Source organism: Trachemys scripta, chromosome 1 (assembly GCF_013100865.1).
Source record: "Trachemys scripta elegans isolate TJP31775 chromosome 1, CAS_Tse_1.0, whole genome shotgun sequence".
Lineage (NCBI taxonomy): Eukaryota > Metazoa > Chordata > Testudines > Emydidae > Trachemys > Trachemys scripta.
Window position 1 is genome coordinate 113,511,805 of NC_048298.1, and position 26,973 is coordinate 113,538,777.

The window sequence follows — 26,973 nt, forward strand, 5'->3', positions numbered from 1 at the left end:
TGAGCCATTTACAAAACAAAATCTGAGTATTCTTTGTTTTGTTTTTTTGTTGTTTTTTTTGCCAGTATTGCAAATAAGAAAAGAGAGGATCCTCAGAAAATTGTACAGGCAGAGATGTTCCTAAAAATAAGGCTGTTTGAAATTATGCGGTGATAATAGTTGCACATGACTATTCTTTCCAAATAATCTCTATTTTTAAATGTTTAGTGAGAGCCTAACCTATAAATTGCCGGTGGCTGTAAAGGTACAGTATTAAGGTATTTATAGATTAGTTTTTTTATTATAAATCCTTGAGGAGGTGAAAGGGACAAATTCTCTTTCCTGCTTCTGACACTTTCTTCCATGCCATATGCTTGTTTTGATGGTCTTTGGTTAGTCTCGTTATTTGGTAAAACAAAAGGGCTTTGAAATATGTCCTGGCCAAAAAAACCCACACATGCAGAAGATTACCAAGGACTTTTTAAACAGATAAAAGAGAAAGTAGGTCACATTCTGAGCCTACCAACCTTGACAATGTTTCTTTTAAAATAGTTTTATTCAGTAAAGGGTAAACTTCAATATTTCCTCCCCATTCCTTTTGCTGTTGTATAGACAATATTTTCCTGGGGGTTGGAATATCTGGCTAGTGTGTCTTGCCCACATGCTCAGGGTCTAGTTGATTGCCATATTTGGGATCGTGAAGGAATTTCCCCCCTGGTCAGATTGGCAGAGACCATGGGTTTTTTTTTGCCTTCCTCTGCAGCATGGGACACAGGTCAGTTGTCACTTGCAGGTTTAAACTAGTATAAATGGTGGATTGTCTGTAACTTGATGTATTTAAAACATGATTGAGAACTTCCCTAACCTCTGGCTGGGTTACTGGTCTATAACAGGAGTGGGTGAGTGAGTTTCTGTGGTCTGCAAAGTACAGGAGGTCAGACTAGATAATGATGCCTAGTCCCTTCTGACCTTGGATTCTGTCTTCCTCCTCTCTTATTGATATGGATGACACTTGTAACCTCCACCGTTGTAGTGACCACACAGATTTCTTTTTTCTCCTGCAAGCTCCTAATCTTTGTGCCCCTTTGTACACAAAATTTCAATTTCTACCATTTGAGGTTCAAGTGCTTTGAATTCTTATAAATCTTATGTTGACCTTTTGTTCTAAGTTCTAGGGAAGCGGTTTGGGGAAAATATTATACTACAAGTTTTTTAAAGGAATTTAACATGTGTTTGGCATACTAACAGTTAACCTTGAGACGATGCCTGTAGTTTAATTAAGTGTTGTTCAGGACACCAGTTAACCTATTCTCCACTCTTTGGCTTCTCACACTGCACTCCTTCAGCCAGAGGAGCTCACGCTGCTGCTAATAAAGCTGAGACGGCAGCAAGCTGAACTGAGTAGTATCCGGGAACACACACTAGCACAGCTCATGCAACTAAAACTTGAGGCCAACAGCCCAAAGGTCAGCTATGAAGTAATGTGTGCTATGTACCATCCTCACTAGCTCTGAGCCATTCATTAATCAAAGTTTGCGTTATGCCATTAGTGCAAAGTTCTCTGGTTAGCCATGGATGTAGATTAGAATACCATTGTTGCCTTGCATATGTGATGTTCAGCTATTAACCCTTTGAGTTCTTAACACAAAGCTTGAGAGTACATTACTGAATCAAAATAGGGGTAGGAACACTTCCAAATGTATTGTTTCCACAAAACTGGAAGCAAAATTACAGGCTCTGTACATTGATCAGGTGAAATATACTAAAATAAGTAATAATTGCCGTAAACATAAATAATGCCATTAAAAAATGTATTATGGTAGATGATAAAGTGAATTTATTTTGATTATTTGCCTCATCTCAGGTGTGATTTGTTTTCTATAATTTGTTCAAAACTAGGTCATTCATTAAAGCACATAAACTTATCAAAGGGTTTATAGTTGCTATGTAGTCATGTATAGAAAATCCACATGCACGTACTGGTTTTCTGTGTGTATTAAGAAAATTGTTACTAAATTCACATGAATAAAGAAATGAAATTGCAAGTTAATACCTCATCAGACAAAGGTATACCTTTTTCTGTATCTTCCTGCTTCCTTGTCTAATTGAATATACTTGGCTTTTTAAAAATTTACTCTAGTAGTTCATAGTGATATTTGTAGGAAATTTTAATTATCCATTTTCTCTTGAGCTCAAAGCAGTTTATGTAAAAATGTATAGAAATGTAACGTTCGTTTTTAATTAGATTGAAAGATCACTGGCTAGTTTAACTCTTTCCAAACTGACCTTTTCATACATTCTGCACCTTCTGTCCCTTTCCTTTATCTTCTTGACTGCTGCCTGCTAGAATGAGATTCTTTCACATCACCTTCAAAGGAATGCCATATATTTGGATCATCAGGTGGGATTAGCAGCTTTTTCTTTGTTTGTCTCTGTGTGTGTTGCATGCTTTTTCCAAATTTAAAGATGCCAGATATTTAAAGATGTTTTCTATGAACTGGAGTTCAGTATTTTATATATTACCTTATTTGCAGATCACAAAAAAAAAAAAATTTTATTGAAAATTGGATATAATGAAATAATAAGAATCTGAGCATTAAATTTATACCAGTACGTAGTTTTAATTCTCAGGTTCCAGTTTATTCCTGCAGTTCATTGCTTTCCTGTAACTACCTAAAATTTCCTCAACTTTTTATCAACATAACCAAACTCATCAGAGATTTCCAAACTGACAAGTTTGACAAGCATACTATTCATAGAGAACAGCTAATTCTGATTATTTCAATGTGTTCAGAACAAAGAAAACTGAGATCAAACTTCAAAATACATTTTAAACAAAAGGCAACTTACCTAATTTTGTGTTTTGCTAAGCTATTTGGTCATGAGTTATGAATGAATAAGACTTTACTCCTTCATAACTCAGATTTTTCTTCTGCTGGATTTCAGAGTGAGAGCATAATAATTTGACATCAAAATCTGTTGATAAAGAAACAATTGGGATGTCATATTCAGCTTTTTGTTTCAAGCCAGGATCAAATGAAATTTGCAAATGGGTTCTGCAAGAGAGCTTTTTAAATGGAATGATGAGACCTTTGACAGAAATAGAGAAAATCATAACAAGTACTTGAAAGGAAATATAGGCAAATTGATGTTTAACTATCGTTTTCTTACGTGAAAATCTCAAAACTGATTTTCAAACACTGCATGCTGAATTTTACATCTTAAACATTACACTTAATGCAAACAATTTCCTGATTGTTTTTGCACCTGGACATCCTATGCATTGCTGCAGTAGGCAGGACTTCATTGAATTGTTTATTTAAAAAAAAAAAAAAAAAACCCTTTCTGGCTTGATTTTTCTATCACCTTGCACTTTGGGTGGTCACTTATAAATGCAAATTGAGTGCAAGGTTGCGTTCAAGATGAAATGCTACCATTCTGATTTGGTTGTGATTTACATTCATCTTGCGATCAGTTTGCACTGATGTATGTTGGTAAATGACTAACCAAGGTGTAAGGCAGTGGACAATCAGAAACTGTTAGTTGTGTTAGACCAAAGTATTTCATCCAGCTCAAACATTTCCAGCTTTGATTTTTTTATTGCTTATACAAGATGTTAAACTACTACTTATGTTCCATTTTTTAATATTATTGGTTGGTTACAGGGTTTGTTCAGTGATCTGTCTGTGATATTCTGATTTAAATAAAGGAAATGGCATTTATTGTTTGAGAGGTAGTAAAGCAGTTTTTTACTTGCATAGTACATCAGATAAAAACTGATTATTAGAATTCCAGAACAAATGTAATTATATCTTGTAAAGTTGAGGATTGCAGAAATACGTACTTCTGCATTTGTTGAGTTTTATAAATTCATTTAATGCTGGCATTTAAAAATATAAACCAAGTCTCTGCAGTAGATCAAGGAAATGGCTAAACTTCACATACAGTAAAAAAGAGGCAGTTAGTTTAAAATGAGATTCCCAGTCATAAAATCATAGGGCATAAGGTTGGAATAAATGTTCTGGGTCATCTGCGCCATTCTTCTCTGCGCCCTCTCCCTTTGCACTAGAACAGGATTGTCCCATATACTATATAAATTCCGTAAGAGATTGTAATCTTCTTGAACACCTCTGGAGCTGGTGTTTCAACTACTTCCCTTAGCAAATTAGTCCATTATCAAATTGACCTTATTTTTAGGAGAAAAAAATCCTACTGCATAGCCTAAATTTTTCCTAGTCTAATTTCAGGCCAATGCTCCTTCTTTACAGCATCTTTAATCACCTTGAATAATCCTTTGTCCTCTTTGGGTTGCTTCATTTCAACTTGATATATAAATTATACATTTCCTTTTTTTGACTAGTTTGTAATTTCTGTAAATAAAATTCCCTAAACCTCTCTCCATGGTGTGTGTAGCTGCACTCCAATCCTTTTATCTTGGTCACCCACCTTTTGGATTGTGAGGAACTCAGAACGGTACACATTGCCTACTGCCTCCTAACCAAGGCTGCATTGCACTCCACTCTTCTCAGTACTACATGCAAAACCTTATGTATAAAGTAACCTATAGTGATTGCTGAGCTCTCTCAATGAAATATTGCCTGTGATTAAGATTAGTTTCACAAAGCCCAAGAAATCATAGGAACTTTTTTTTTTTTTTTTACTAGAGGGCAGTTCTTTATACTGCGGTTTTCCTTCGAGATGCTTATGATTTGTTACATTTTGGATTTTTGTTTTCTGTAGTTTTAGGTACATAAGGACAGTGCAGCACAAAATTGTCTCTAGACAATAGGTTTCCTTGAAATCTCATGGCCACCAGGAGTTTAGATCACCAATCAAACACCACCTCTTTTAAGAGGAGTTGAACCACTCTTGTGGCTGTGGTATTCAGGAAACATCAGAGGAGCCAGATGTGTTTGCTGTCTTTTTCACAAGTGCCCATTTGGGACACCAACAGTGATCATAGGCATAGACTATTTGCTTGCCCAGTGCATGCTCTTTTATGAGGACAGTAGTATAAATGTAATCATAGCATTATATGAATCCAAAAGATTAGTTATCTAAGTGTACTACTAAATCCATTTCCAATGGCCTCTTTATTGCCCTTTTTTCCTGACCATGCTCACACTGAGAAGTAGTAGTAACCACAAATGGAAACATCAAAATTTCAAATAAAGACTGTGTCCACAACACTTAAATGTTTTATTTCACCCATAAATGGATGTTTTATTAGAACCTGCACCCATTATCAGAGGGCAATTCCGTAAACAGGTCTTAGAACTTAATTGTAATTTTGTTACTGATGATGAAAATCTCCAATAATAACCAGCTATACTTTTCAGTGAGATTGAGTTATGTATTTTAGGGTTTGGTGCTGGGTCTCATCACCAGAGTATATGAGCACCTCCCAGATTAATTAGATTGGCATAGTGACGTACCTGTTGGATTGCATGAAGTCTTCTGTCTTCTTCCTTCTCTGATGGTAGGAATTTCTGCGTGAGGTAGAGATTTTTCTGGGGCAGGAGACAATATTTCACCTCTAGTCAGCCCTGGATCAAGGAATCTGATAAAGAAAGTATCTTTTATTCAATATGCATCTGTTCTTTTATGGTTTTCAGTACTGAAGCTTTTTACGGTATACATTTTTTTTAAAACCTCAGGAAAAGTCAGAAATTGAATAATAGAAGAGAACTTCCTACATGAAGAGTCTCTGCTCTCTAGCTGATCATAGTTGTAATGCAATCAGCATAGTGGATGCTGTGAAGTTTCATCTGTACAGAAAGATGTCAGTCACAGGGAAGAATACCTGATTAACTTACAAATGTGTGGGGCAATGGAGAGGAAAGAGGGAAAGAGAAGGGAAATGAACATCTTTTTGGTAAAACTCCACTAAGAGTTTTTTCTTGGATGTTCAGCAGATTTTAGATTGGCTTATAATGTTGCTCTGTATTCTTTGGTGTTATGGCATCTGAGTATAATATACTCACAGATTTTAAATGCTAACTATTAAATGTATTCAGCTGCTTTTATGTATGTCTTGTTTAGGGAGAAATGTTGTTTCTCACTCGTATACCACACTGAGTATAAAAAAGCATAGCAAAGACAGACATCAGTTTTGGGGACTGCTTAGTGATCTACAGGAAACAGCAGGCATATATCTAAGCTAGGTTTCTTGAATTCTATTCAGAGTTCTGCTACTGACTTGCTTTGTGGCATCAGGCATTTCCTTAAACCATTTTGTACTTTAGCTGGCTTGTGTAATACTTTTGTGACCGGGGTCCCGGGGAAGGGGGTCATGCTGAGGTTGCTCAATTAGGGCAAATTGCAAAGAATGGGGCAGACAGTCCCCAGAACTAGTGGTTATTCCAACACTTAGATTCACCCAGCCAGCACCAAAACAGCTCTACTGGTTACACAGAAGCCAAAACACAATTCCCTTAAAGCAACCCAGCCTTGGGCACCCTTCTAGACACCAAAGTCAAATATGATGGGGATTACTGAAAATCTTGTTCATCATATAAAAAGTTATATCAATCCTAAAGGATCGGACACATTACCTCCCAAGTTAATGAATACTTTAGATAGTACCCAAATATACACTTACAGCCAGTTCTTATTAACTAAACTAAAATGTATTAAAGAAAAGAGAATGTATTGGTTAAAAGATCAGTATACATACAGACATGAATACAGTTCTGAGATCAGTTTCATAGTAGAGATGATGAGCTTTGGAGTTGCATAGAGTTGTTTGGACTAAACCTATGGACTAATTCTATGTCCAATACCAGGGTGATCCAAATAAATTTGGAGACCTCAGTATTGAAGCTCAGTGCTTCCCCTGATAAAACATGAGCAGATTTGAGATGAAAGGATCAGGTCCCAAGAGTCCTTTATACAGTTCCTGGGCAGCATGCAGTCCTTGGGTGAACAATGGGCTTTTGAAGTAACCTTTTGTTTCCTAACCATCACCAGTAATTAACTATATGGATTAACATAAGGTAATTATCCATTAAGCAGTTTATAGACAGTTTACCACAAACTTTAAAGAGACACATAGACAATGACATTATTTCACCCAAGTTCCATCTAAATGTTATTTACGATATAGCCCTAGACAGAAACCTTTTGGTTACATTGTCCCCCTCTAACAAGACGGGGTAAACATAGACTACTACAATGACTATCTTCTTCCAATTCTTTAACAATACAAGTTTACATTTTAAAGCTGTAGCCTATCTAACATGGAATGGCCCTAATTATATTTACATATTTTTTCTAACATGTCTCTAAAGGTTGAATCTAGGTCAATTAGCCTGCAAGTTACTGTACTTAACCCTTTTTGGCCATGTGTCACAATTTTAATTTAAGTTTGTAAAAAGAACTTTGTATCTTCAGATAAGACAACTATTTAAATGCACTATTATTACTGTGTTATGGTGCAGCTGTTTGTAAAATTTTGTTTTCCTAGCACTCATAATATAATTTGGATCTGGTTTTATGTTAGTACTGTGACTAAGTTTTTGTCTTACTCAGTTTAGGTTCCATTTTGCTCTACCACTTCTGTTCAGATAATTGTACTGCATATCTGTGGGTTAGTATTTATAAAAAATGGTAGAGTGAAATTGAATAAATTGAATATATATTGTATCACCTCTTGACAAATATTGAACATTTAACAGTCTGTCATAGGGATATAAAAATAGTTTGGTTTCTGCTGGCATGGCCTTTTGGTCAGCACTTTGCAATGTTTTATACAGAGGATTGATTCCCAATTGTTGACCCTCCACGGTATTTAGGGACTGGGATTGCTGTTGAGCAGTGACCTTTCCAGTCAAAATTATGAAGTGCTGTTAACCTCCTCTAGTAAAAATGGAGGAGGAGGTCCCCCAAGATACAATAAAAGTTGTGTTATCTGTCACTTTACCATCTGGAAAGCTCTAGAAACGGGCATTTTAGGATGCCAGATCCGGGCGGCACTCCCCTTGGGCAGCTCCCCGCAAGCTGGTTTTTAGTAGTTTCCTATTTACTGCATATTATGGGGAACCTCACTGTTGTAGATACAGTATTTTCCTTCAACACAGGCCAGTTTAAGATTTGGTCACATGACTCAAAAATTGCCCTCTTAGTGTATGCTAAGAATGCTACTGATCTGCTGACAGGTAGTTATCAGCTGAGACGAACTTGTGTAAAGAAGCTAGAGCAGCAAGTAACTCTCGTTGCAAAGTAGCACAAAAACAGAGCTTTGAGATTTTTAAACATAGTGAACACTTAAGTGTTTCATATGTGACTATTACCTTATTCTGCTTCTCTTTAGGTTTGTCAACAATTTACTATAGGAATAGGGAGGGGAAAGAAATCTTGCTAGAAAAATGGTACTGAAATAAATATTTTCAAATGTTCCCTGTGGCGTAAGGATCTTTACCTAGTGGGATTGGAATAAAAATGGACAAATGTAAAGAAGTGAGGAAAAATTCACTTTAATCCAAGATGAGCCTGCTTTTGCCTCTCAAACTCTACTGTTGTCTATAACGGGGATGTCTTAATTTACAGGACAATATAACTGTCTCATTTGAGGCACAGTATGAAATAAATTCCTCACATATACTGGAACCTCAGTTTTTCCCACTAATACCTGGTAACCCATTGTGAATTAATGAATGGTGCAGATGAGTGAATAAATAAATGCACAATAAAGCAAAGAATGTATCACAATATACTTCATTTAGTAACTGTATCTTTATTTGTAATTCAAATTTGATTCTTCATAGTATACTAGAAGTATTTGCTTTTTAAATGTAATGATTATAATTTTACTAAGAATGGGAGAGAAAACAGTTGTTTTTGTACAAATTATGGGGTCCTTAGCCAGTGCAAATTAGTAAGGTACCACTGATAAAGAAGGTTGGGACTCTTCCTTAAAACCACACAAAGATTGGAGTTTTCAGTTTATGGGGAAATTGTTGTCACTTGGGTTGGAAAAAGCAGCTTGTTGTCTGTCACATCAAATTGGTGAGACAATAGTTAGTCCGTATAAAAATCCACTGTGTATACAGTTACGTGGTGAGAGAGATCACACACATACGTCCTCTATAGCTGGATGTAAAATTGATGTAGCGCAAGAACTGGTTGAAATTTTTATTCAAAGGGTCTTTCTACAAAAAATGGCATATCAAACTGGACATTTCTAAAGTAAATATCCATTTTTGATATTTTTTTCAATTTTTGTTGGGAAAACAGAATTTTTCACCCCTAAGACTGAAAATTACGGTTTTTGGTTTTTCAACAAAGTCTAAAAACGTCTGAAGAAAATTTTTGACAAATTTTTTTACTTTATATTGATTTTTGACAGGAACAAAAATATTTCTTAACCAGCTCTACCTAACACAATATTCAAAATCTTATAAAACGTAAGAATTCTCACCAGCATGCTGGCATAAGACAGCCATTTGCTCTATACATTGCTTGGATTTTTTTTGAATGCCTAATTCTATAAATTTTTTTCATAAATGATCACAGAATCTGTTTTAAAAATTGCACTTTTGGCAGTAAATATAAATGATTTGTTCTGCAAATATGGCAGCACATATGTCTAATCTAGCTTGAAATGTGCAGCAGATGGTTTCATAGCCATATATGGGTAAATGCAATAACTAATATAATTGACTACTTTTGTATATATAAAAAGTGCTGAATAAAAATTGCTGCAATGTTGATTGTGAAGTACTAGTGTAGATCATTGTAAACTTGATCTTAGTATTCAGTTCCAGAAGGGCTCAAATAACTGTAACATACTGAAGATGCAATCTACATTTTAATGTATGGGGGACTATTTTATGAGATGGTTCTCGGATAAGAATTTGGATGTTTCTTACTGCATATTTAAATTACTGTATTTGTATTTTAAATTACTTCAAACCTAGCTGGCTTATTTCTAAGTAATATCGTGGTTTGGCTACTCAGTATTTTATCCAGTCGTTCCTGATGTTTTACCTATTATAACTTGAGTTTATCGGTGAAACATTTGAAGTAATTAGACTTACTAGTAACATGAACCACAGTGGAAATGATGCAGCTTTTATGAAATATTAATATAGTAACACATTCTTTTGTATATGGGAAACATGAGTTTGATATTTATCACTTATGTTTTTCAAATATTTACTTTTTCTAAATGATGGAATCTTTAAAGGAATTGGTTAAAATTTAAACTGCTGCATTATTAGAAAAAATATTGAAGTAGAGGCTATATTTACAGTGTCGTCTTTCAAATCTAGCTATGGTGTAAACTGATGTTTGCTGTATGCTCCTCCTGATTTGAAATAGATGAAAGAGAATGAACCTTTAATCACCATGGTTCACACTATGATTGAGAACTCGGCGCTAAGACCACAACTGTACCAGCAAGTAAGGTCTTGGATAGTGAATGAAATTGCTTTATCATCTGCGAAAATTTTCCTCAGTGACAGTTTTTGGTTGTTCTTCAGATTTACTCATAACATCAGTGTTTCTCTTATTTGTTTTGAAAAACCACAAATCACTCATGCTTTATAAAATGCTGCGATATTATTAGCATGGCTTTTGCTGAACGCTTTTGTTGTTGAGTATATTAAGTGTACCCTTTTGGATAACTTTTTCTGTCTAGAATGTTTGATCATTTGGTATCATATGCAGGTGTCCAGTAAACTCATAAAATTTCCAACAAGCTTCCAATATTTGTCTTAACGTGGTCCTATGCACAACTAGCTTTCACAGGTGCTTCTTTTTGTTCAACACAAAAGCATGCCATTGGTGTTTACCTGGTCATATCTGGCAACTTTCTTCATTTTAGGAGATGGATTTCTAGATCTTTTGTTGTTGTTGTTGTTTGCACCTAGTTAGTTCTTAGCCTTGGAGAAAAATGGATCAAAATAACTTAGATCTGGAGATTGTAGATCCAGGGGGCAATGTTTTATTAATCAAGTCATAGCAAACCTACCAGAGTACACATTTCTAGACTATATAGTCATGGCTGCAACTCTGCTGAGACATTAAGAGGGGGAAAATGTGCTGAATGGAAATATGTCTTTGGCTTGAGACCTGCATTAACTTACAAGCATGGCCAATACAAATCTGTAAGCGCAGTAGTTCCTTAGACACATGAATTTTGCTGCACAAAATACTGTATTTCAAACATCAAAGTTTTAAAGAAGCCTAAGCATTCTTATTTAAGTGATTGCTGTATTTTGCAGCTAATTGAGCTATGAAAATCTCTGGCTGCCAAACAGAATAAATATTCGACCTGTTCCCTTCAAATTCAGGGATTACTCCAAACGGGGAAGAGTGGCAAACAAAGTTTCATGGCTAGAAGGGAGGGATAGTTCAGTGGTTTGAGCATTAGCCTGCTAAACCCAGGGTTGTGAGTTCAATCCTTGAGGGGGCTATTTAGGGATCGGGGGCAAAAATCTCTCTGGGAATTGGTCCTGCTTTGAGCATGGGGTTAGACTAGATGACCTCCTGAGGTCCCTTCCAACCCTGATATTCTAGTGATTCTAGGAAGGGAGTAAGACAAATTCTGCTTTGAAAAACGCTCATTGATGGTGATGAAATTTTTTGCTATGCCACTGTAATACAGCTCCCATGCAATTTTTGACCTTTATATTACTATATCACAGTGTAGAATATTTCTAAATGTTTAGGAAAACAGCCAGGTATCTTGAGATAAAGGGGAAGTGCTTTGAATCTCTAGTTTCTTCTTGGACTGAAACAGTGGCTTGCATTAACAGATTTTCCTGGAACCAATCTCCCACTCTTGTGTGCCAAAAGACAAGCTGTTTTCAGACACAACTTTGAAGGGTTAGGGGTGCAATGGGAGAGCGAAGGTTCCTCCAGACCCAAACTAAATAAGATTTTTATATGTTTAAAAGCTGTCTGACTCACTGCTGAAATTTTTTGAAAAATACCATCAATTTTTAGAATATTTTTAGCTGCTTAAAATAATCCATGTACGTATTAAAGTCTGTTTTATGGTAGAGATAACTTCATTTTATATTTGACACTGAAATAGCACCACCTTGACAACCTTGTCAGAGACCATGAATCTGAAGGGTCATGAAGACTGAATTACCCTCTCTCCCCTAGAGAGATGGTCCCTCTAGATTGGTGTTTTGAGATGCATTGGCAGGATAGTGCAGGGGAAAGTGTGTGCTGCATAAATAAGGGACTGTCATTTTTAGTCAGTCATTGTTCTTTCACAGCTCTAAATTTCTATATTTAAAAAAAAAAAGGGAAAAAAAAGCAGGAGCCCAAATATAGCTATTCATAGTAATTATTGGGTTAAAAAGAAATTTAGGTCACCAAAAATAAAAGATCACCCATTCTTCCAGACCACCTTGAACAAATTTTCTTCTACATTCTTAGCAGATGCCCTCTCTTAGCTACTGTGAATTTATCCCTAGGAAATATCAAAGTGACTATTTGTTGTGGGTAACAGCTGAGATTACTCAATTTAGATAGTTGTTCCTGGGTCCTGATTTGAAACCATAATGAGGTAAGTAGTAATGTAAACAACATAAAGATCCTGTTGTGACAGACCCAGACTAGTGGGGTACAGGAGTCTGGTAGAGGGCAAATATACTGGTCACTGGATGAGTAGTTTTCTGTTCCCTGAGTGACCAGAGCAGGGGCTGCACTTGAGTAATCAGGAACCTGCTAGAACCAGTTAAGGCAGGCAGGCTAATTAGGACACATGGAGCCAATTAAGAAGCTGCTAGAATCAATTAAGGCAGGCTAATCAGGGCACCTGAGTTTTAAAAGGAGCTCACTTCAGTTTGTGGTGTGAGTGTGAGGAGCTGGGAGCAAGAGGTGCAAGGAGCTGAGAGTGAGAGGGTGTGCTGCTGGAGGACTGAGGAGCACAAGCGTTATCAGACACCAGGAGGAAGGTCCTGTGGTGAGAATAAGGAAGGTGTTGGGAGGAGGCCATGGGGAAGTAGCCCAGGGAGTTGTAGCTGTCATGCAGCTGTTGCAGGAGGCACTATAGACAGCTGCAGTCCACAGGGCCCTGGGCTAGAACCCGGAGTAGAGGGCGGGCCCGGGTTCCCCCCAAACCTTCCAATTGACCTGGACTGTGGGTTCTTCCAGAGGGGAAGGTCTCTGGGCTGTTCCCCAACCCACATGGTGAATCTCTGAGGCAAGAAAATCCGCCAATAAGCGCAGGACCCACCAAGATAGAGGAGAAACTTTGTCACACTGTATTTTCAGTATTTACATGTCAAACATTTTATTGTGAGATCTGGATATGGGGCAACTCAATCTATACTTTCAACCACATTTGAGGAGTAGAGCCTGGAACAAAAGATTTAATTTCCAAGAAATGTACAGTTTTTTGAATGAAAAAATATTAAGAAAACAGCCCAAATGAAAAGATGGGAGAGGGATTTAGGCAAATAAATTGATCTGGCTGAGATGGGAAAGGCAATATAAACCCTCAATTTGTGTAGCTCATAAAGAAATTCCTGGTAAGATCCATCATATTTTTGGAACTAGGAAGGCACTTTGTTTGAAGGATTACAGGAAAAGGGAAACATACTTGCACATGTGGTGGTTCTGTCCAGGAATTAGGGCTTGTCAACACATGGACATCAGGAAAATTAATCCGAATTAACTAAAGGTGTGAATTTTCAGTTTTAAATTTTAAGCCACATTAAGCCACTGTGGGAATACCCATTCAGAATTTAAAGTTTAGCTTGGATCATTTCCAAAGTGAATTAAACTAAACCAAATTAAGGCCACTTTAATTATGAATAAGTGTTCACACAGATTTAATACAGTAAAATTCATCCACTGAAATTAACTTTTTATTCATATTGAAGAAATGTAGTAATCAGCTACCTATCCTCTTTGGCTAGCTCTGCTGGACACATTCAGGTACAATTAGATGAGCCTGAACCAGTACCTAACAGTACGAACAGTAAATTGGAGAAAACTTAGATTGTCCCTTTGCAACATCTCTAGACAATCTGTCCTTTTCTCAGTGTTAAGTGAGGTATATTAATGTTATATGAAGGGGATTCTATTGGTGCAAATTCACGAATACGCCTAAACTAAGGCTTAAAATTTGAGACAACTTCCTGTACTGTGTTGACTTTTCTTATTTTAAAGATCACACAGGATTTTAACGTGAATGAGTTAGAATATTGTGTGTATAAAGCACACTGACACTGAAAAGACAAGATTAAAATCTGGTTAGAACAAGATGACATGCATGCCTAATGTCAGCATGTTTATGCCCAAGAAATTGGAAAACCATTTAAGAGCAGATCGAAGCCCCATACTTCAATCTAGGACAGCAAGATGTTGAGTTGTCATACACTGTTCACCAGTTGCACAAGTTGTTGATGGGCTATTAGCTTATGATCCTGATGTTTAGAAATATTTTCTAAGCTTTGTTTTTGAATTTGTTCAACATTCTTATTTGGCCTACATCCTCTTTTCCTGCATTTCTTGTCCCTATTTGAAATTCTGCATGTTGTATTATGCGAAATGCAGTTTTCACATATGATACATAATACATTCAAACCACAGTATATTCTTACTACTAAAGACATATTCTTTCAGCTAAATTACATGAAAGTATCACTGAGTGTTGAATAGGTCCATGTATTCATACTAATGGGTGAAAAGGGCCTTTTAAAAAATGCTACTAGAATCTTAAAGAATATCTCACCCTCCACACAAAAGCCCCAACTTTTTGTTTAATTTCCTCACTAGAACAATCTCCCAAAAGATGTTAAACATGCCATCAGTTGTGAAATTCCATGCCACAAGACTTTGAGGCAACAAGCTTAGTGTAATTTTAAAAAGTTTTAGAAATGTGTATTAATATCTGCACTTACACTGGCTAAAATAAAAACACGAGGATACAAGCCCTCATGCTTCAGGAAATAAACCCTCCAATAGTTGTCTTAGGTTAGGAAAAAACTTCCCCTGTGAACATCTTACATAATGTCCATTTTCATGGTTTTATACCTTGCTGTGATTCAGCAGATATTGCCCATTGTCTAAGATGCGATGGACTATGTTGGACTATGGACTGTTTCTGTAACTTCTGAAATCTCTACTTGCTAAATTCTTCTTTGTAGATATACGTATTGTGCACAAGACTTAATTCACAGATAGGTAGAGAGATATTTTCAGCAGTACACATGGACATTACACATTTCTCATTGAATGCAATGGCAGTTGTGTAACACCATTGTAACTGCACACAGAAATATTTGCCCCAACTATACATGTAGCTTACACTAGCAGCAAGCAATAAATAATACTTCAGGAGTATTTACAATGCTATTAATTCCTCTGCCCTCATACAGTGTGATTTCACTTCATATTTCAATGTTAGCAGAGATAGGCTATGTCAGTACTTGGATAGGAAGTCTTCAAGGAAAACTCACAAGTCTGTGGGAAGTGATGTGGCAGTGCAGTAGATGGCACTCTTCCTCTTAAATCAGTGCCCTGGCAGGGTGTAAAAAGGAACTGTCACTGGAGGCGGTTCCACTGGATGCAACATAAAAACAGGCTCATGGCCCATTGGTCACTAAATATCCCGTAGCATACTCCAAGAGGTAGTGTAAGCTACCTCAGTTCCTCCTGTAATTCCAATAGAATATGATGGTGTTCTTCACATCTTGCGCTAAACCATCTAGTAGATTTGCTGTACATTATTAAGCAGCTGCTGCATTGACAGGGATGGGCAAAGTAGTTCATATAATTTTGAGATTTTCTGTGTTAAATGAATGTAAAATGTTATTTTACAATATTCTCTATTGTGTGGAGGTGAAGTGCTTCTGTAGAAGATTCTGCCTGTTGTGTATTACAGATAAAACTAAAAGAATAGAAACATTTCAGTGGCTATTATGGACTGTAAAAAAGTACGCTCACTGCAGACATGCCCCTTAGCAGCTCTCTTGTCATTTAACATGCCCCGCCATCAGCTGCTCAGGCCCTGTGGTGGTCTCTCTTGTGACGTGGCCCTCTGGCCAGGTCATTTAAGTCTCTCCCCTTCTGATGTGTTAGTGTCCCACATGACACTGGGCATCAGTATGACATCTGCCACTCCTCCAGGGCCCCTCTTCTGTTCCACTCTATTAGAGCCAAGGGCCCCAGGACTTCAAGCTATAAAAGGAAAATTATAAGCCACAACAAAAGCAACTTTGGCCCCTTCTCCAGGCTTGAACTTTTAAATTATCCTGAGTCATCCTCAGCTCTGTTTTTCTACAGAATTCTGACTCAGAGACTACCTTGGTGGAATCTTTCCCTTGTCTGAATCCTCAACTTTCTGCCTGTGATTGGCTTTCACTCAGGTGCACTAGCAGTGTCCCCTGCACCTCTGTTAGCCTATTCCATCAAGCCCAGGTTGTAAAATCTGCCCTGAAGCTCCTCTGCTCTCTACTACCCAGAGAGGGACTATGAGGTTCTTTCCCTTTCTCCCTGCAGCCCTTTTCTACTCTTAGGGTATGTCTATACTACGAAATTAGGTCAAATTTATAGAAGTCGATTTTTTAGGAAGCGATTTTATACAGTTGATTGTGTGTGTCCCCACTAAGCACATTAACGGAGTGCGTCCACAGTACCATGGCTAGCATCGACTTTCGGAGCGTTGCACTGTGGGTAACTATCCCGCAGTCTCCACCGCCCATTGGAATTTTGGGTTGAGCTCGCAATGCCTGATTGGACAAAAACATTGTTTTGGGTACATGTCTTCAGTCGCCCCTTCCTCCATGAAAGCAATGGCAGGCAATTGTTTTGCACCTTTTTTCTGTGCAGATGCCATATTGCTTTCAGCAGATGGTGCAGTAGGACTACTAACCGTCGTCATCGAACAACTGCTTCTGCTGCCTCTCTGCTCTCCTGCTCTGGCCACAGACGGAGCAATGAGTCGGGAAAAACTGGCATTCCAACCACCGCTTCCGCTGCCACTCTGCTCTCCTGTCTCGATAGCAAATTTCTCCATGTTGGCTGTCATGGGCTCCCACTTCCGCTGCAACTCTGCTCTCCTGCTCTCATGAATCCATCTCGCAGGTTCTCTCGTCATTCTCTATAAATATCTATTCTTATGGCATCTCTCTATAAATATCTATTCCATCATCCACCGCTTCCGCTGCTCTCCTGCAGGCGCCATACCACGGCAAGCATGGAGCCCGCTCAGATCACCGCGGCAGTTATAAACACTGTTGTAAACACCACGCGCATTATCCTGCAGTATATGCAGAACCAGAACCTGCAAAAGCAGGCGAGGAGGTGATGAGAACATGGACACAGACTTCTCTCAAAGCATGGGCCCTGGCAATGGGGACATTATGGTGGTAATGGGGCAGGTTCATGCCATGGAACGCCGATTCTGGGCTCAGGAAACAAGCACAGACTGGTAGGACTGCATAGCGTTGCAGGTCTGGGATGAATCCCAGTGGCTGCGAAACTTTCGCATGCATAAGGGCACTTTCATGGAACTTTGATTTGCTTTCCCTTGCCCTGAAGCGCAAGAAAACCAAGATGAGAGCAGCCCTCACCGTTCACAAGCAAGTGGCGATAGCCCTCTGGAAGCTTGCAACACCAGACAGCTATCGGTGAGTCGGGAACCATACGCCGGAGCATATCAATTTGATCCTCCAGTAGCCTCAGCATTGCCTCCTGCCTCCTCTCATCACGCTGCTGCCACCTCTACTCTTGCTCCAGCTATCTATCCTCTCTCCTCACATTCATTTTGTGCTTTCCTGGACTCTGACATTGTCTGCCTCCACACATTTTGCTGGGCTCTTTCAGTGCGGGAGGACTGCATGAGCTCAGAGAACATTTCATCGTGAGGGTGTTTTTTTCACCGCCTTATCTGCGCTAGCCTCTGGGATGGAGATGATAGGGGGAGCGTCGAAATATTTGCAGCTGCGGTAGGGAAAAAAAAAGGGAGAGTAGTATTTAAAAAGACACATTTTAGAGTACAAGGTTGCATTTTGCCTCTTATATTGAGGGGCTGCCGGTTTGGTGTGAGAGATCTCACACGTAGGGCCGGGCAACAGAATTCGGCTTGCAGGCAGCCATGGTAAGCCACAGTCTTTTGGCTTCTTTAAGTCTTCAGGGCAAATTAATCATTAAATACGCTTGCTTTTAAACCATGTATTGTATTTACAAAGGTACACTCACCAGAGGTCCCTTCTCCACATTCAAGGTCCGGGAGCCCGCCTTGGGAGGGTATTGGCTCCATGGTGATAAACCGTTCCTGGCTGTCAGGGAGAACGGTTTCTCCGCTTGTGTGCTGTGCGCTATCCTCATCTTCCTCGTCCCCAAAATCCTCATCCCCATTGCATGAGACTCGCCCTTTGCAGGTGTCCATGGACAGGGGTGGCGTAGTGGTAGGGGGGTCCCCTAGAATTGCATGCAGCTCATCATAGAAGCGGGATGTCTGGGGCTCTGACCTGGAGCGGCCGTTTGCCTCTTTGGTTTTTTTGGTAGGCTTGCCTGAGCTCCTTAAGTTTCATGTGGCACTGCTGCGGGTCCCTGTTATAGCCTCTGTACTTCATGCCCTTGGAGTTTTTTTTTCAAATATTTTGGCATTTCGTCTTTTGGAACAGAGTTCGGATAGCACAGATTCATTTCCCCATACAACAATCAGATCCAGTACCTCCTGTTCGGTCCATGCAGGAGCTCTTTTGCGATTCTGGGACTCCATGGTCACCTGTGCTGATCAGCTTGCCATACTGAACAAACAGGAAATGAAATTCAAAAGTTCCCGGGGCTTTTTCTGTGTACCTGGCCAGTGCATCTGAGTTGAAAGTGCTGTCCAGAGCAGTCACAATGGAGCCCTCTGGGATAGCTCCCGGAGACCAATACCATTGTGGATGCAAAGAATTGCGTCCACACTACCCCAAATTCGACCCGGCGATGTCGATTTCAGCGCTAATCCCCTCGTCAGGGAGGAGTGTAGAAATCGATTTTAAGTGCCCTTTAAGTCGACAAAAATGGCTTCGTCGTATGGACGGGTGCAGGGTTAAATTGATCTAAGGCTGCTAAATTCAACCTAAACGCGTAGTGTAGACCAGGGTAGCTCCTCCCCCAGCTGTACTCATCTTTTAATTGAGTCTGGCCCGCCCTCCAAGTGCAACCAGCTGTTAATGGGCCCATGTTAACCATTTCATTGCCTATGTGGGGTAAACACAAACTCAAACTTAATACTATTTGAATCAAAGTATTTTACAAGTAATTATTAAATTTGTTTTAATACTTGTGGAAGTTCTGTACCTATCTCATTAAAAGTGCATTTAGATTTTCTAAATAATTATGGAATAATAGGAATAGGTGTGAATGATAGAGCATCAGCCTATTTTAAGCTATGCTATAATTAAGATTGGGCTTCTGAGAACACAAATTAGTGACTTTTTAAAAAGCTAATTTAACTTGAAAAGATTTACTTTGTATATCACTATCCAAGGAAGCTGCATAATATCTAAGTGTGTTCTGGAAAGATAAATTTGGGGTCTTGAAAAGCTACATAATGTCCCTGTTGAGTTAAACAGAAATCAGTGTAAGGTTTTAACCATATTTTTGGGAGTCTGGGCCAGATTTATATTGACCATGCTTATGAGCACACTCTTAAAATATTTCCATTCCTAAGTTCTTTCTTTAGTTTGGAAGGAGGGTTTTTAAAATATATATATTGTTTCTACACTATTAGAGGTTTAAATAGATTTTTGTTAAAAAATAATCTTAATGAAGTGCAAAAGTGCTGTGGCTTTTTCATATTCTGATACTCATTTTCATTAAATATTCATTTCAAAGAAATTTACTATGTGGTTTTAATACACTATACATACTTTTAAATTGTCACCAGATGCATTTGCATGAGGTATGTGGAAATAATGTCTTGAAATGAAACACTTAAGTCTTTTAAAGGTTTATTGTATGTTTGGAATGCTTGTATGTTTAACTCTCCCCAATCCTTGCATTTATAAACCTCCTTTGGACTTGTGTTTCTATAGTCTCTTTTTTGCACAATTGATTTAAAAATGTTCCAGTTAAATAACATGCTATGGAGGGGAAATGTATATGTTAGGAATGAATATGCATATATTTTTATGTATTAACTAAAATGGGATATAAAAAGTTTGGCACAAATGGGTATCTATATATGTTAGCCCGTTTTAAGTATTTTAAAATATATCGCTAGCAGTCAGTCTAGAGATGAAAAGAAGTAAAAAGTTAATATGTTGAGCATTCACTCATATCAAATCAGAGTCTGAGGATCCCTTCTACTGCTGAGTAAGATGGCAGTCATAACCTTAGTAAAAAGAGTTTGCATATCTCAGCACAAGAAATAGAATTGTATCCATTTACAGTAATTGCTGTAGAATGGAGTACCGTATCTAAAAGAAAGCTGAGGAAAAAGTGCACTTTTTTTTTTAAAATTCCACCTACCTGCCAAAAAAGTGTGTATATCTGTATTTCTTACACACACTGTATACACAAAGAGCCAATTCTGTTCTTAGTTACTCTGGTGTACATTTGTAACTACACTTGAACACACTGGAATTTCTATACACTGCCATTAACATAAAAGAGCAGAATAAGGTTCTGTATTTAGAATGCACACATGAAAATTAACATAGTGATATATAATTGTGTGTGGGGATCTAATCAGAATGTAATTTTATCTCCTACACAGTCTAGATTTGATGGAATTTTTATATTGCAACTATAGCACTCAACATTTTTCTGAAGAATTCTGCATGCCTAATAAACTTAACATAATTCCACAGTTTGTTTTAATTAGCAAGATTTAATAGTTTGAGAAAATAACTGTGATATACCTTTCTCCTTCTGATAATCCCTATTTGACATTCCATTAGGTACATTAAGTAACTGAGATTTAAATATTGTTTATTGATTCAAACTATATAGTCATACATTAAATGTTTGGCATTCAAATGGAATCTGATTTTGGTGTATTAAAATTTTAACTCTAAGATGAACATCATTTTCATGCTTCTGGTGGGAAGTTATTTTATGAGAATATTATTCTTCCTTATAGTTGACACAAGAAGAATGTAGGGGTACACTATACAAATATAGATCTGAAGAATTGGATATAGATGTAAGTATTTGGTTTTAGCTTACTGTGTTGATATTCTGATGTAGAAGTTTCTACCCTGGTCATAAAATTTAGATGCAAAAACTGCTTAATATAAAACTAGTAGCAATTGCTTTAGAAGTTGGGGGAAATATTCCTGGATGTTTGAGCAAAATATCCCATAGCTGGTTTTGAATTTATTGGTGTTGGGGAGATACTAGTACAGTAAGTGAATTTGTAGGTGTGTGTGTGTGTGTATGTGTATATCTGTGTATATCTATATATATGTGTATATATATCTATATATATCTATATATATTTGTGTGTGTGTGTGTTTGAAAAAAAAATCCCTTGAATCGCAAGAGACTTACAATACTTATTTATGTAAGTCTCCTGAATCAACAAGTCTACACTAAGGGCTTGTCTACATTACCCGCTGGATCGACGGGCAGTGATTGATCCAGCGGGGGTTGATTTATCACGTCTAGTCTAGATGCAATAAATCGACCGCCAAGCGCTCTCCCGTCGACTCCGGTACTCCACCAGGGTGAGAGGTGCAGGCGGGGTCGACGGGAGAGCGTCAACTGTTGACTTAGCTTAGTGAAGACACCCCGGTAAGTAGATGTAAGTACATCAACTTCAGTTACATTATTCACGTAGCTGAAGTTGCGTAACTTAAATCAATCCCTCCTCTCCCCTGCCCCCTGTATAGACCAGGCCTTAGATGCACTGTTTGTAGACCTGTAGGCCTTTTCTAAAGTACATGTTCCACATGCAGTTTTAAAATGGGTAAGTTTGTGAAATCAATTACTTTAAAGCTATTAAACGCATATAGTCCTTTTTCATGACTACTGTCCATGTCAAATTTCAGTTTTTTAAAGCTTCAGCCACTATAAAGAGATTACAGGAAAAATTAACATTACATTTACACATGGTTTGTTCTCATTTTAGTTAAACATGCACAAAACTGGCTCAGCTGGTTTCTGTGAGTGACAGAAATGGAAGGTTACGTATTCACTGAATATAGTATGTGAGATAAGGCATGTTAGTTGAGGCTAAATATTACAACATGAATGTGTCCTGTCCAACTGAGCCATGTACATTAATTGTAGAAGGTTTTGCAGATGCTTTATTGCCTAAACTCAGGCCATAGAAGAAAGTATTTTCTAAGGGTATGTCTACACTGGCAAGTTTCAGCACCTCAAGTTGTACCACTTTTATTAAAACGCTGGGATTAAACAATGTTGCATGTCCATACTGTGCTCCTTGTGACACTGGAGCACATCCACATTAGCAGCCCTTGCAGTGGCAAAGACAGCAGTGCATTGTGGTAGCTATCAAGCTGTGCAACTGGCCGCAGGGTGCTTTGGGAAGGGTTTGCAATGCCTCATGGGGCATGCAGAGCATCACATAATGCAGATTTCTCAATCCCATTGTTCCTTGGGCATCCTACTACACTGCCAGATGATTTTCAACAAGTTGGGGGAGGGGGGGGAGAATGTGTGTGATAGGGAGTGTGTGTGTATGGGGCGGGGGAGAGACTGTGTTTTGGGGGACGGTGTGTCAGCATGCTGTCTTGTAAGTTCAGACAGTGGCAGGAAGTAACCAGTCTTGGGGAAGGGGAAACCCTGCCTCCCTCCCTGGGCTCTCTGCACAGCGTGCGGTGCTTTGGAAGGGAAGGGGTGCATGTCTCCAGGGCAGCAGAGTTCAAAACAGTGAGCAGAGTGGTCACTTGAGGCATTATGGGACAGCTCCGGAGGCCAATTGGAGCTCAGAAAGCAATCGAGTGTCTACACTGGCAATAGAGTGCTGGAGCCTCTGCACAAATAGCCTTACGACTCTCGTCGAGGTGGGTTTTTTTGCAGTGCTGCAACTGAGGAGTTTCTGCGCACAAAGTGGCTTAGCAGTGTGTACACGTTTGCAGTTTGAGTGCAAAAAGCTGCTTTACTGCACAGAAGCTTGCCAGTGTAGACAAGCCCTAAATGTTTCACCACTTGAGTCTAACACAAAAGACAGGTGGGTACAATGCCTTACTTGACTTGTTATGTTAAATACAAGTATTTTACCTTTTCCTTTCATTTGATGATAACTCACTTTACTTTCTAAGTCTAATATAGTAAAAGGTAAAAAGCTGTTTTATAAGTTTACATTTGAGATTTAGAAAAAAGAAACTGTATTTAATATGTAAACAAAAATGGCAGAGAGCAGATTTGAGTGTTTCAGAAAGCAAAATAAAAGGTCAGTGCAACCTCACAACATAACTCAGTATATATTTGATACCACTGTGTGTTAATATGCCTAAAAGGGAGGCTGAAAATGGACATCTCCGGATTCTCTACAGCTTTTCTTAAATTAAAGCCATTTCCATTTGTTGGTGCAGAGACCATTTGCTTCATCTGGTCTTTCTGTAAGTAATTTGGGCCTGGTTCACCCTACTAGCACAAAGGGAGGCAAATTGCACCTCCAGGCCAGCAGGGCTGTTTGATCCCTAGGGAAGATCAGTCAGTCTGTTTATACCTCCCTGGGGAGTTAGCCTTACCCTCCAGCTGTTGAAAGCTTGTCCACAAGATATTCTAATTAAGTGTATTGCTGGGCGTCCTGAGCAGCGCCCCAGTGCAGTAAATGTTGCTGGTACCTTATGCTGCTCTGACCTTCAGGTGGACTTCTGATTGGATGTATGCCAGCAGAATGAGTCAAGCTAATGTCTCTGAATTAGTTAAATTCTAGCAGTATGTGTGTAAAGTTTTATTTGACTGTAAAATCCATTACATTTCATTACAGGAAATGTGAGAATCTTTATATACCCTATGTACGCTGATGGGAATAAAACCCATAACTGACAACAGATTTTATTTTTGCCTATGCTGGAATCTCTTTGTCAGTGTAATGGAAGCCTATACTACTGATGAGTTCTTCAGAAGAATTCTGGCCCTTAAAATAAAACTTGCAATGGAAAACTTTTTTAGAGAAACCATTGCCTCCGCAGAACACATCAGCAGCTGAAATTCAGATGTCTGTGTGTTTTAGCAATTGGATAGTACTTAGTACTGTGTAAAGTAAAAGACTTGGTGCTGCCCGTCATCTTCAAGCTGATGGCATTGCAAAACAAATAATCTATCACCAGAGTAGTCACACATACGTGTTTAACAGAAGGGTGTGAAAATAGAACCACACAGGGCTCCCACAAGATTGCTTTCGGCTTTGGTGCATAATTGCTCAAAACAACCTTCTGTAATACAGGATAGAAAAGAATGGGTCTACTTAATATGTACCCCAACCAAGGCCTGCAGGTGGGTCAAAATAGTGTGATCAGCTGTAGTAAAAGCTGCTGTGAAATCTAGAAGACTTAGCTGTAGAATAACTAGTTACTACATTAGACCCATGCTGTTTGAAATTACAGTAATACTCTAGTTTATAGGGCCTTTTTCAGAGTCTTAGGCTGCTTTGACAATTCAGTATTCAACTTTACAGCATTTAAAGTTAAATATATAGTAATAACAAAACTTTAATACTCATGAAATGATTTGGTACTGTGTTAATATAGATGATATGCAGAATAATAAATACTAATTACAACCATCTTCTCTTAAACTAGACTAAGCTTAGCCGGTTATGTGAACAAGATAAAGTGGTACAAGCACTGGAAGAGAAACTTCAGCAGCTACACAAGGAGAAAGTAGGACAATTATATTTATTACCTAAAATGGATGTTATTTTACATGGCTATTATCACAACACTGATAACTAAAGTAAAAAGAAAATCAACCCAATGATGCAGAACATTAAAAATTAATTCTTTTTATTATAACAGTACACGCTTGAGCAAGCTTTGCTATCAGCCAGTCAAGAGATAGAAATGAATGCAGATAACCCAGCTGCCATACAGAATGTAGTCTTACAGCGAGATGACTTACAGAACGGACTGCTTAGCACTTGTCGAGAAGTGTCTCGAGCTACTGCAGTAAGTAATAGATTTTTTTGCCAGTAAAACCCAATGAGGTGGTAAGCGATTTTTCTTCATGTTGGTACTTTTAATTGAGTTGTCTACGGGTTCTTTCTTCATTATATCCCAGCATCTTTAAATTGTCTTTCATTTACCTCAAGCTTCTGGTGAGGCAGATAGAAAAATGTTCTTTTTAATCCAGTCAACAGGTGAAATCTTTTGCCTTAAATTACTTTTAAAAGGACAAATGCATACAAACTTTAATTGATTTGGCAACTTTTTTCTGTGAGATGAAGAGTTGATTATAGAGTGAGTTATATAATACCAATAAACCATATCTTATTGAGAAGTTCTGCTAACTTAAGATGCTGCATTTAATTTTCCAAAAATGTATTGGTTCCTTTGTAAATATGTTAATATACAATAGAAGCAACCACCGAGGGGTCGTATTCTCCTGTTAAGTTTACTGTATGTTCTTAGAGTAGATGTAGCAGTGTATTCCACTTAGGTATGTGTGCGCCCACAATGCCAGAGCTGGAGAATTTTCCCTAGTAGTACATGTATAGGGGCTGTGCTTGCACCTCATGGCCATAGTTCCTCCCCTAGATATGAGGCAGCACTGCCCCGAGCCCTCTCAGTTCTTTCTTACCACCCATGGCTGGAGTCAGAGCTGTGTGTGGTTTTCATCTCACAATCCCACTATTTTAGTGACTTTTCTAGTTGTATATAATTAATTATTATCCATAGTATAGCGTTAGTTAGATTTAGTGTTAGTTAGCTGTAGTTTAAGTGTTTCCCTGGTGATGCCCTCACCAGGATTGATGTTTTTTAAGGAAGCAATCCCCTTCAATGATCCACACGTGGTGCTTGCTGTGCCTAGGTGAAGCCCATGTCAAGGAGCAGATCATTCACCAAATGGACTTAGGTGGCGAGGGATCTTCAGCTGTTGCTCAAACAGGCCTGCTTCAGCACCAAGGCCATAGTCATCATGGAGCTGGTGCTTCTCCAGAGACACAGAGGAGTTGTTCCTTGTCAAGTGCGTCAAGGAAAAGGTCACATAAGACTGACCAAGGTTGCTCCTGGCCCTGTGGGAACTTGTCTTCCTCCTCCAGAAGAAGCGCAGATCGGCACCAGATGAATGCCAATGCACGGGATGGCGCATGACCTGTCAACCACTTCCCAGTATACTATGTAAGGAGGGTTGGAGACACCATGCCCTTGACTCCAGTTCTGGCCATGGGGTGTCCACTGAGTCCGGTACTGACGAGGATGATGCTGACACCAGCTGTTTCTAAGCCAGCGATTAATCAGGAGCCAATGGACCTCCTCTGCCTTTCGGTTCCTACCTCGCCCTTGGTCCAGGACTTTGCAGGCCTGCATCTTTTATAGCCCCATTGGCTGGGCAGGCTGCTGAAGCTGAGAGTTTGTCTGCATGGTGCCCTGAGATCTCTTTCGCAGTCAGTGGAAGTAGGGCTGGTGCTGGGCTCAACACACATTTGGGAAGCCTTTCCCTCCCTGGAGACAGCAGGACTACCCCAGAAAGGGTCATAGGTACCATAGGAGAAAGCAGTCTGGTCTGGGGTTCGGATAATCCACATGCCCTCTCTTAGTGCCTCCCAAGCCTCTCGTTTGACTCCATTGGTCCACAGCAGTGTTCCAGTCATCTCTCCTTTCTCCCCACTTCCTCCATTTGGGAACAGGCTGACCCACTTTCATAATGCTTGGTACTCAATCACCACTGTTGGGCTGTGTCATCCAGTTCCTTTCCATCCTTCCTCCTTCTGTCCTTCTTCAGGGACCCCTCTCAGGAAGCAGGTTTGCTCTTTACTGGCTTTGGGAGCAGCGGAGGAGGTGCCGCTGGAACATCAGGGTCATAGTTTCTATTCCCAGTATTTTCTGGTGTCCAAATCCAAGGTAGAGGTGAGACCCATTCTTGAGCTTCATGGCTTCAACAATTCTATTG

The 26,973-nt window shown here is 38.8% G+C and overlaps 1 protein-coding gene across 15 annotated transcripts in view; it reads left to right on the forward strand.

Moving 5' to 3' along the window:
• The window catches only part of PLEKHA5 (pleckstrin homology domain containing A5), a 264,911-nt gene that overhangs the window by 198,100 nt on the left and 39,838 nt on the right, over positions 1-26,973 (forward strand). For 6 of the 15 annotated variants that reach the window (XM_034782050.1, XM_034782059.1, XM_034782085.1 and 3 more), the window contains 6 exons: positions 1,326-1,445; positions 2,327-2,380; positions 10,300-10,380; positions 21,029-21,091; positions 24,663-24,743; positions 24,879-25,028. In XM_034782050.1, coding sequence (XP_034637941.1) covers positions 1,326-1,445; positions 2,327-2,380; positions 10,300-10,380; positions 21,029-21,091; positions 24,663-24,743; positions 24,879-25,028 — 549 coding nt within the window. Of the gene's footprint in view, positions 1-1,325; positions 1,446-2,326; positions 2,381-10,250; positions 10,381-21,028; positions 21,092-24,662; positions 24,744-24,878; positions 25,029-26,973 lie in introns of those variants that run through there. The other 9 variants (XM_034782067.1, XM_034782111.1, XM_034782102.1 and 6 more) reach the window with 7 other exon arrangements.